General features: G+C 34.5%; 1 protein-coding gene across 1 annotated transcript in view; it reads right to left on the bottom strand.

The window, feature by feature from the left end:
• LOC145242705 (huntingtin-like) overlaps window positions 1-12567 on the bottom strand; it is a 228071-nt gene that overhangs the window by 87132 nt on the left and 128372 nt on the right. The window contains exons 24-25 of the mRNA XM_080105836.1: window positions 10376-10537; window positions 8198-8253 (exon numbers count right to left, since the gene is read on the bottom strand). Of these exons, the coding sequence (XP_079961962.1) occupies window positions 8198-8253; window positions 10376-10537 (218 nt within the window). The remainder of the gene's footprint in view (window positions 1-8197; window positions 8254-10375; window positions 10538-12567) is intronic.

The raw sequence follows: 12567 nt of genomic DNA on the forward strand, positions 1-12567 counted from the left end.
ACCATTGGGGAAAGTGGGGCTTGCTATAAAATTGATACAAATCAGCAAATTAATATTAATTTCAGACCTCGAGCTTTTAATAAAGTACATACATATATCGGCGCTACTTCAACATTAATCAAGAAAAGAATATCAAACCACATTTCTTCTTTTAACAACAATAATTCTAATAATAACCAAGGAACCTCTCTAACCACTTTAATAAAAAAAGAATATTTTTATTAAATTTAATTAAAAAACTGAATTCTAATAATACCCCCTTCTCAATCAAATGGACTATCCTAAAAAAAGTTAAGGATTATACTCCAGGCTCTAAGTCATGTCGCCTCTGCACAACCGAAGCTATAACTATAATTACTTCCCCTCAAAGTTACAATATAATAAATTCTAAAAACGAACTGATCTCTTTCTGTATATATAAGCCCAAATTTAATTATGGTAATTTTGAAATAACATAGCTATTACTTTAACCTTTCAGATAGATATATAATTTTTCTATAACATTATCGTTTTTTTCTACATACTTTCTTTATACTTTATAACTTAATAATCCCTTATTTTGATTTTTTATTTCTTCTTTGTTTGGCCGGTTTTTTATCTGCAATTTCCAGTTTAGTGTTTAAATATTCCCATCTTTTTTTTTTTTTTTTTTTTTTTTTTTTTTTTTTTTTTTTTTTTTTTTTTTTTTATTCAATTTTCACCCCAAACAAGGCACAGTGCCACTTTGAAGCAGGGGGCTACTATTAGGGAATTAATTAGCGGGGTCATTATGAAGGGAGAAGAGTAGAAAGATGTTTGTTAACATTACACTTGAACTTCTGCATATCATTGCAGTTGGGAAAGCAGAATCCCGGAAGGGAGTTCCAAAGACCCGCAGTTCTGGGGAAGAAACTATTGGAGTAAAAGGCTTTCTTGCACCTAGGGATCTCCACTGTAAAGGGATGAGACTTAGTAGCTTGTCGGGTTTGTCGGGGGTAGTTACGTCGGGGAGGTACAAGTGTTTGCAGTTCGTCAGAGCATTCACCATTAAAGTATTTGTAGAACAGGCAGAGGGATGCAACATCTCGTCGATGGGACAGAGGTTGAAGCCCAGATGACAGTTCAGGACCTATCAGGTTTGCGACTCTTTTTTGAACCCTGTCCAGGAGCGAGAGACAAGCAGCAGATGCACCAGCCCAGATGTGACAACAGTACTCGATACATGGGCGAATGGTTGCCTTATAGAGGTATAGGATACTGGCAGGCGTAAGTAGTTTTCTAGCACGGTAGAGGGAGCCAACCTTCCTTGCAGCAGCCTTGGCAATGCTCTCAATGTATCTATTCCAGTTCATATTCCCTGTAAACGTTAGGCCGAGGAGTTTAAAAGAAGTACTTTCAGGCAATGTGTTCTTGGCCATTGCTATTGGTGGTAGAGAATGTTTCTTGTAGTTATTGAAGGAAACAAGCTTAGTCTTAGCAGCATTGAATGAGACCAACCATTTTTGTCCCCATTCCACTACGGATTGGAGGTCATCCTCTAGTGTTTCTGCCATTTTCTTGGATATGTGTTCATTTGTTTTCCCCTCATATCTGTTATAGAGAGTGGTGTCATCGGCAAATATACCCATCTCCGAAACAATATTATCAGGGAGGTCGTTTATGAATATCAGGAACAATAGAGGTCCAAGGATAGACCCCTGAGGCACTCCCGCATTTATGTCATATTGTTTGGATGTACGTCCGTCGAGGACAACTTTGATTTTTCTATTACTTAAGAAGGATTTAATTACGTTATGAATTCTTCCAGTGATTCCATATGATCTAATTTTCCTTAGAAGACCATCGTGCCATACCCTGTCAAAAGCCTTAGATATATCAAGGGCCACCGCTCTACCCTCCCCTGTTTTATCCAATGAACGGTATATACGTTCAGAAACTACAGTTAAGATATCTGCTGTTGAACGGGCTTGCCTGAATCCATATTGTTTGTCAGTCAAGAGTTTAGCAGCTGTTAGGTGCTGGACTAGGGCTTTATTAACTAAGGACTCAAATATTTTGGCGAAAAGCGGGAGGAGGCTAATGGGGCGATAATTTAGTGGGTCAGTTCTTTCACCAGAATTCTTGAAGACTGGTACCACAGAGGCGGTTTTCCAGCAGTCGGGAAAACAAGATTCGTTAAGGCATTTATTGTAAAGTTTGGACAGAACTGGAGCAACCTCGGCAGAGCATTTTTTTAATAGCACAGCCGGGATGAGATCTGGTCCACATGCTTTAGAGGTGTCTAGGTTTTTTATAATAGCATGTACCTGAGAAGGGGTGATTTTCAAGTCGTCAAGTGTGGCGTCTGTTCGCAGAGGAAAATCAGGGAGTGAGTGGTGTACCGAGTTCAGTGTGGAGTTTGAGGCAAACCGACTGGCAAGCAGATTAGCCTTGTATCTATGTATCTAATATATCAATCTACCCACACATTCATATCCTATATGTATATTTACTTATATTTTAATATATGAATTTACTTACATACTTACTTGCTTTATCCGGAATTTGCAGATACCGCCCATTATCTCCCCTTAAATTTTTTTTTTATTTTTATCTTATTTATTTATTTATTTTTAAATATTTTTTTTTAATTTTATTTTATTTATTTATTTTTTCATTTGGTGTCTTTTAATATCTTCTGCTGATACTTTTAACATCATCTTGTCTGGGTCATTTTGACACTGAATTACATTTAAAATAGAAAAGCCAATCACCATTCAATTTTTTTTCTCTTCTTCACTTATTTTTTCTCTCTTCACCTTCTTCACTCATTTTTCTTAATTACGCCTTGCCGTGGCAGCCGAGTATAACGCATATCTATCTTTCTTTTAATAACATTATTGGAATTCTTTCTCCATTTCCTTGTACCTATTTGTGAATTATCTCACGAATTTCTGCCTTTTGGATTACTTTGAACCATCTTCCAATTACGCGATTCCCTTGGATTTTACTTGTGCGAATGGAAATTTAACTAACTTTCTTTGATTCTGCATTTTTGGATTTTATCGTCATTGGATACTTTACCCTTCACCAGACTATCCATTTAGGTTAAATCACCTTTTTCTTCACTATATTCCCTCTGCTTCCCTTTTTGTTATCAAGTAAGATCTTTGACTTACAGTTTCATCAAATACTTTTGTATGCAAAATCCGATCCCGAATTTTGCTAATTCCTACCCTCTGATAAGAAGGAAAGTATTTCTTCGAAACTCTGCGGATTAAGGACAATCCACTTATTCAATGTTTCCTTTTCAAATTAAATATGTTTTTAACTCTTTTTCAAAGTGTTTTTTAACATGTTTTATTAACTATTTGCTGTTTACATATATATATATATATATATTATCAACCACTTCCTCCGCAAAAACTACCCATTCAAAATATTAAAAGAAGCCATCAACAGAGCATCACACTTTAGCAGACACAACCTACTTACATACAAAAACAACAAAACATCCACACGAATACCTATGGTATTTCACTTCAATAATAACACCAAACATTTATACAACCCCATGAAACAGATCTTCAAACAATTACAACAGGACCCCACACTCAACACAATATACAACAAACCACCCATTTGTGCCAAACAGCAAATCCCCAACTTACGTTCCTTACTCACATCCACTCGGATTAACCGCACCCAAACATCTCAAGGAAACAAACCTTGCAATAGACCCAGGTGTCTAATATGTACACATATTAACACCAACAGCACATTCACTCCTCCAGGCACCAACGTCCATCTCAAACTTCCCCCTCTAAATTGCAACAGCTCAAATATTATATATCTGTTATACTGCACAAAATGCACAAAAGGCAACTACATGGGGGAAACAGGCCTGGAGTTCCGCCTACGTCTTAATAACCACAAACACACCATTAGAGATAAATCTACACAGCATCCAGTAGCTATCCACTTTAATTTACCTAACCACACAATAGACAATATCAGATATATCCTCATAGCATCCAATTTTATTACACAACACCAGAGAAGAAAATATGAAAAAAAATTAATTCTAAAACTCAACACGCATACTACAGGCCTTAACAAAAACCTAGGACTTCTCAGTGACTACAATTTTCATAACTACAAAGATATTCTATAAACATTTCCTTAGGACTAAAATGCACGGTGAGATGGGGGAACTCTTTCCGAAATCTTTACATTTTCCCTAATGTTTTCTTTCTTTATCATCTCATACACATGGCATGTGTATGTGTGTGCGTATTATGTACGCACATTTGTATGTATTTGTGCGAGTGTATGTGTACGCGTACCTGATAGTGTATATACACGTCAGTATGTGTATATACATGTATGTGTATATATGTACATATATATATATATATATATGTATATATATGTATGTGTATGTACATTTGGATATATGTGTGTGTGTGCGCATATATGTATGTTTTCAAAACACATTTTCTTTAAGAGTTAATTTTCTTCATATTACCGTATATGTATGTGTGTATATAAGTCTATGTATTTCTCACACACCTATACTTCTTTTCCCGTCACTCTCTTCTCCTTTTCCTCTCTCTCTCCCTACATTCGCTTATGTAGACTTATATGTATATATGTACAGCTGTCTCTACGTGTAAATGTATGCGCAAGCATTTATGTATGTACATGTATGTCTGTTAGTATATGTATATATGTATATATGCATGCATTTATGTATGCATATTTGCATATATATATGTATATATTTGTACAAGTGAGTATTTGTTTGTATACGTATGTATATGTACATATTAATATACATATTAATAAAAAGTAGCGTTTCGTTTTTGTCTTAAAACGGTGGAATTTAGAAACGACGTTTTCGTTCTTTTTCGAACGAGAAATAGCCGTTAAATTACAAATGAGCATCATAGCGTTTCTCCTCATAACGTCTCATATCCTTTGAATTCTTATTCTCTCTTAGAATAAATAATATCGTTAGAATTCAAAGGATTAGACCGTTAAAGACGCGTTTCTCATTTTTATTTACTGTTTAATTTTTAATTTTTCGTTTGTATGTATATATGTACTGTGTGCATGTGTGTATGTGCGTACTTATATGTTTATATATTTAAGACTGACGTGACACCTTCTCATTGGCTATACCTCCTTCTCCTCCACCTTCCTTCCTTTTCCATTCCCCTTTTCCCCGTGCATCCTCATACTTTCACTACACCGATGAAGACTGAAGGATCGGTCGAAAATTATGTACTTATGAAAAAAGTTTTTTAATTTTTTTTCATAATATTATTATTTTGTATTCCTGCACGTCACCAATTAAAAACGAATAAAGAAAAGTTATAAGCTTTTATACTTTTCGCATTCTTTTTTATTCATATATATATATATATATATAACTACTTCATTTATTCGCATAAATTTAATATACGAAAGTATAAATTTATGCGTAAACTTTAAGTATTTACTTCAAAAGTGCTCAATACGTAGGTAGAGCTAGTTAGTAATTTATAAAATATATATGGCGATTAAGCTACACTGAATATTCTGCGTTTCATCCAACTATAGGATTCGTCAGGCTTATGCGCATAAGCCTGACGAATCCTATAGTTGGATGAAACGCAGAATATTCAGTGTAGCTTAATCGCCATATATATTTTATAAATTACTACATATATATATATATATATATATAATTATTTACTATAATAATTAAATACCTACAAACATTAGTATTTCATTCTTTCGGGAATCTTCAGTGCAGGGTGTCATGATTAACACCAGTTGACAGATTCGAACTCGGCAACACGAGCCATCTTTGGCTCGATTAGCAAAGATTGTATCTAATCGGCTACCATTAACCACGTGAAATAACGTGTTGAATTGAAACATTTTATTTTTTAAATGTTCTTTACGTCAGTCACAGTGATCTAATTGTTACATGATGGTCTATGCAAGTTCTCAGGAGAACAAACCTAGATAGCGTGGAAGCTACCCTTGCTACTATGCAACTACGATGGACCGGGCACATTACTAGAATGAAAGACACCCGAATTCCAAAGGTGATCTTCTACGGGGAACTGGAAAATGGAACCCGCAAGGTAGGAGGTCAAAAGCTTCGCTACAAAGATGTAACAAAGCGGCACCTGAAGGCAATGAACATCAATGTCGAGAGTTGGGAGGAACAAGCCAAAGAAAGGAGTGGTTGGTGGAACAGTCTCCACAAAGGAAAGAAAGAAATAGAGAGAAAAATTGGAGAAGTCTTAGAGCTGAGACACTATAGACAACACAACCATGGCACCCACATATGCAGTGCCTGTGACCAGATGTTTCACACAGAAAGAGGACTATGCCAACACCGAAGGATAAAGCACTGAGGCCCCGACTAGTCATCGTCAAGACTGACAGACTGCATGATGATGATATATATGACTAGTTCATTTAATCACATATATACGAAAGTATAATCACATTAAATCACAAATATACGAAAGTATAATTTTACGTGTAAACTTTAAGTATTTACTTCAACAGCGCTCCCTTACTATATATATATATATCTACAGAAGTGAAAATGCCTGCTGTGTGTGTGTATATTTCCCTACACAATAACTCTGTCAATTTTCAGTCTAGAGACTCGAGATTTGACATAAGGAGTATTGAGATTTGGGAAAATCTTTTTAATCGGTTTTTGGCCAGAAATTTGGCTGTCAAGGGGTTAAAGTTCAACGATTTGACCTTTTACAACTGTACTAAACTCCTCCGCCAATTATGGGTCTAAATACTTGAAATTTTAAATGTAGGTTACTTGAACATGGATCAAACTTTTAATTTGATTTGAGCCCAAAAAAATGTTAAGAGGTCAAAATTGGGGTCAAAGTTTTTAAAAAAATTGACCTCTGCAATCTCTACGAAATTATTCAGACAAATTTTCGTCTAAACATTTGAAATTTTACATAAAGTGTATTCATACGTAGGGCAAGTTATGAACAGTAGATTAGGGCCCAAGCAAAGCCGGGCTGAACTACTAGTATATATATAAAGTGAAATACTGAAATGCCGTAGGATTACAGATTGTATAATACTGTAAACATAATGTCCAAATAAATATTAGTATCAATATTTATAAGACAATCCCAAGCAGATAAAAAAGCTCAATATACGAGATAGAGCAATAATATAAATGGAAATTCTGAATTCAGTTATATAGAATTACAACAAAATTTATTGATTGAAAAAGGAGTACAAATAATTTTTAAGTGTTTCCTTAATCCATAAATTTTCAATGAATGACTTCTCTCATCGGAGGAAATTTTATTAGCAAATTTTGTTTTGACTTTATGTAAACAGTACTATACAATCTCCAATCCATATCAGTATTTCATGATCTAATTATCTACCTCTATATAATAATTTGCTTATCCATAATATAAATATCCAATAAAATTGTATGTGTGTGTGTTGCTTGTCGTCCATGCCATAACTGTGATACTAGAGAAGGAGTATTACATCTAGTACAACAACCCAAACAATAAAAGAACACAATTATTGAGTAACCTAAACATAAGCTAGAAATATTAGCTTTTTATTATTAAAATCAATAATTGTTTTTCCACTATAGTAAAGCACCTAAACAAAAATTTCCAAATCGCTAACCCTACGCTCAAACTATTTCTATATCCTATAACAACTAAGTACGCTTTAAATTTCAACAGAAAAGAATATGCAATGTTATATAACAAACTTTGAGACAAACTCCCAAAATATATGTGTGTGTGTATATATATATTTGCATATGCAGATATGTAAACATGGATGCCTCAAAATCTGTAGTTATGGCTATTTATACATGAATAATCACTATAACCTTCAATTATCATTAATACCATAGTAACAAACTCAACATATTTCCCAATTACCCTGTCATGTTGCTGTGAGATATCACTATCCAATGAGCCAACCATTACTTATGTATCAATAAAAAATAGAATAAATGTTTCCAGGTTTAAACACATAAAGCATACATTTCTAAATACAACTAGGTTTCACATGCTTATTATTGTTCAAGATGCATAACGTGTCGGCACAACGTTACTACCCACAGCATGCGAACTGCTTTATTCATATGACATACAAGTGGCAAATTAACACCTATGCAAACTTGTAAACTGACTCCCATTATGTTTTAATAAAAACTACTTACCTTATTTGTCCTTCTTCGATATATTCAAATTGCTTTATCACAAATCCAATGAAAATCTGGAAAAGATTGTAAAAATTTTTTTAACATAGAAAATACAGAAACACAAATATTTGTAGAAAAATAATGTGACAATTATCCTCTATAAACTAGCAAGATAGTTCCAAAGGTAAAACCTCCTATTTTTTTTTAAACTAAAACTGTTGAAGAAATACAAAGACAGGAGTGGTACCATTAAAACGAGCAACCTTTTGTGCTCCAGAATTAATTTTTGTTTATATTGTCACCATGATTCGCAATGCACTTTTACCAGGAATTTAATGATGCATTTCTGCTCCTGACACACGTCTATGACAGGAGTTGTTTACTTAAAGTCTCATACGATCAATATCTACAACAAAAAGATGAAATTTTCAGGTCATAAATGCATAAGTTTAGTCATCATAACAATCTAATTTGCAATCCTTTCCGATACATTTGGACAGAAAAAATAGGAGGCATTACTTTTGGAGCACCCCTTATACTTTGTAGTGGCAAATTAAAAAGAAAAGATTGTTTCTTTTCAACATGTTTTTTTTAACATGCCAGACACAATCTAAACTAAATTGATTAATATGATTTTCAAACTAACAGGCTCTGTTAAGGTTACTTCATTAATTGTGTCAAAATGACTCAGAAAATCAAACTAGAGAGAACTTAAATACCTACTAGACACTATCCTCGAGTGCCTAAGACCTCTCTGTACAGGGGTCTGTCAGGACAAGCTGGCATGAGGATACTTTCCCCTACAAGTAAACATTGACTAAATATTCAAAATAGCATAGTATTCGCAGTCCAAATAAGATCTCATCACTAGCTTATATGACGGAATGGTGCATCTTCAAGTGATGTTTACCTCAAGTAACAGCACAAAGCTGGATACTCTACCAGACTGGATGTATTTTTGTCCTGAAATCCATTAAAACCAAGAGACCATCACAGAAAGGTATACTATAACATATTTAAACGGTCGATTGGGGAGGGGAAAATTACGTTTTCAACTTCTTTATAAACTTGGTGTTTGAGAGTTGATTTTTTTTGTTGCTTTTTTTTTTATTCCATTTTCACCCCACTTTTGCACAGTGCTACTTTGAAGTGGAGGGGGCTACTATCGGGGACATAAGTTGAAGGGATATTATGAAGGGAGATGAGCAGCAAGATGTCTATTCACATTACACTTGAACTTCTGCATGTCAGTACAGTTGGGAAAGCAGAATTTCAGAAGGGAGTTCCAAAGTCTAGCGGTTCTGGGGAAGAAACTATTAGAGTAGAAGGCTTTCTTACACCTATGGATTTCTACTGTGTGGGGGTGGGATTTTGCTGCTTGTCAGGTTTGTCAGGGATATTTATGTCAAGGGTGTACAAGTGCTTGTAGTTCGTCAGAGTATTCACCGTTAAAGTACTTGTAGAACAGGCAGAGGGATGCAATATTTTGTCGATGGGACAGAGGCTGAAGCTTAGATGACAGTTCAGGACCTATCAGGTTGGCGACTCTTTCGAACCCTATCCAGGAGAGAGAGACTAGTAGCAGATGCGCCAGCCCAAACATGACAACATACATGGGCGAATGGTGGCTTTTTAGAGGTACAGGATACTTTCAAGCATAAGTAACTTTCTAGCACGGTAGAGAGAGCCCACCTTAATACGTACTTTTCCTTCTGAGTTCAATTGGTTGCCATTCAAACTTAACACAATCCTCAAAATATTTTATGACAAACTGTTTTACAAATATTTTAATGGAATGTGCTCTGATGAACTAATTGCACTTGTGCCCCCTCGACGTAAATATCTCTGGCAAATCCGCTTAGCAACAAAATCCCACCCCTTCATTGTTGAGGTCCCTAAATGCCAGAAACCTTTCTACTCTAATAGTTTCTTTCCTCGAACAGCTAGACTTTGGAATTCCCTTCCTGCTACCTGCTTCTTTGATTGTACTGATATGTAGAAATTTAAATGTAACGTAAACCAATATCTTGTTAATCTTTCCTATGCATTGTCCCAAATAGTAGCCCCTTACATCCAAGTGGCGATATGCCTTGTTAGGGGTGAACGTGAGTAAAAAAAACTCAATATATTACACTTAATAAGAGAGAACACAAATATCAATGAAGAAAGTCGTTACGGTGAGAGATATTAACTTACCTGATCTGAATCTAAAAGACAGTAGTTGACCCTTAACTGGACAAGTTGAGATAATAAACCCAGCACTTCTGTCTGCAGCGGCAAGGAACTTGTTACAGTGTACTGCTTAAGGGCTTTAATTACTAATGGTTCAAATAACCGGATGTAGGAAGCAATTGCAGTCTAGAGTAGAAAAAAAACAAAGATTTTTTTATGTTTACATAAGACATATATATATATATATATATATATATGTATGTATACTTAGAAGTATAAGTAGTAAAAAAAAAATAAAAAGTGCTCAATATGTTAGTAGAGCTAAATGTTTTTTTTTATTTTACAACCGCAAAATATTAACTTAGTCCATTACAATGGTTTCTGCAGACAAGGAATTCCCTGTCTGTTTCTTCAGATGATAAAAATGGACAGAGAATTCCTTGTCTAAATTATTAATATCTTGAGGTTGTAAAATAAAAACGTGTATGTGTGTTAACACAAAGGTTTGTGTTGAAGCTCAATAGCATGTGACTAGAGCTCTTAATTTAACATTATGTAAATTATTTAGAGAAGCATTCAATATTTCCTTTTAAAACATTATTTATAAACAATTGTTTCTGCCCATTTTAAGAACATATTCTCACAACATATCATTTAATATTCATGAGGAGGCTTCATCAGTGCATAATATATCTCAGAAGTACCCGTTGTTGATTGGATTCAAAAAAAAAAGAAATGGACTGATTTATATAAGTTTTTAATTCTTTTAAATTTATCTCCTACTCCTTTTTGTACTATAGATGTACAGACACAGATAGACCCGCCATTGCTCAGATCATCTGGGAGGGGGGGGGGGGAAGATATGCACTCCCCCCCCCCTCAAACAAACATGAGAGGGGACAGTAGTGGCATCTTCATTGACACAAACGTATAAACACTAATTAGGGTTCCCCCATTATAAGTGATCCTCATAGAGCCCAACCTCTGTTGGTGGGAGTGAGTGATGTAACCCGTAAATGCCTCCCTCTTCCCATGGTGAGTTATCATGCCAAGTTTGATAGCTCTATGTCAAATGGCGTAAGTGTGTATACAGGTTCCCAGTTATAAGTGACACCCACTTTCTTTTGGTGAGGGTGAGCAGTGTAACCCGTCAAAACCTTCCTCTCCCCAAGGTGTGTTATCCTGCCAAATTTGGTATATAAAACGGTGTGTGTTCTTCTTTATAAATGAATGCTTCCCCCCTGGACCTCACCCCCATATGCGGAGGTGACTTTATCATACACATTGCAGATCCTTGATACCTTTTCAATCATGTGGTCAGTTTAGTATAATAGTAAACCATACAAGACCTTATTCGTATACAGACACACAGCAGACGTCAAGCTTTATTATATAGATATACACTAGCGCGTGTGGGGGGGGGGTACTCAGCCATAAAATTCACTTAAATATCATTTTAATTTGTCCAGATTTCGTAAATACTACTATAGAGTCATGATTTCAAAAGTAAAAAAAAAAAAAAAAAAACGTATTTGGGTGCCATCAGCTAGAATTGAAACCAAATTCAAAGCTGGTCACGTTACTACTGTACCAACGAGACACACATATGAACTGATTAAAAAATAAATTAAGATGAACGTACAAAACGATTTTTTTAATTTTGCCCCCTTTTTGCCCCCTTAAAAACTATTTTAACTGGCTAAAGACCAATAAAAGAATCTTCCATAAAAGATCCGATCATTTGAGGGCCCTAGCGCCGCTCTACGACTTTTAGTTTTGGAAGAGATAGAGTTTGAAAATATGGAGACAAACAGACAGACATATAAATTAGATTCGTGTCCGTATGTAGGTTTTAAATAGAAAATCATATCAATATAAATGAAATTTATATAGATTAAAATCATTTCTGAAAAGATTGAACTTCAATTATAAATAGTTTGTATTTAATAAGTATTCATTTAAAAAATTATTACACTTTTTTATGATAATTTTTATCCAGACCAAATTATCTAGTTTACAACTGTTTGACAAAAAAATCCTCATATTAAACAAAAAATTCAGGTTGTTTATTATAAAAACAATTTTTTTTTTCTTTTTTGGGCAAAGATGTAAACAAAAAAGTTTGTCAAATTTTGACTTTATGGATTTTTTTCATAACCATTGTTAATTTTTTTTTTTTTTAAGTAATGGAAGTTTTGCAGTGCATAATTATGAAC

Source organism: Euprymna scolopes, chromosome 21 (assembly GCF_053919585.1).
Source record: "Euprymna scolopes isolate OS-2025 chromosome 21, ASM5391958v1, whole genome shotgun sequence".
Lineage (NCBI taxonomy): Eukaryota > Metazoa > Mollusca > Cephalopoda > Sepiida > Sepiolidae > Euprymna > Euprymna scolopes.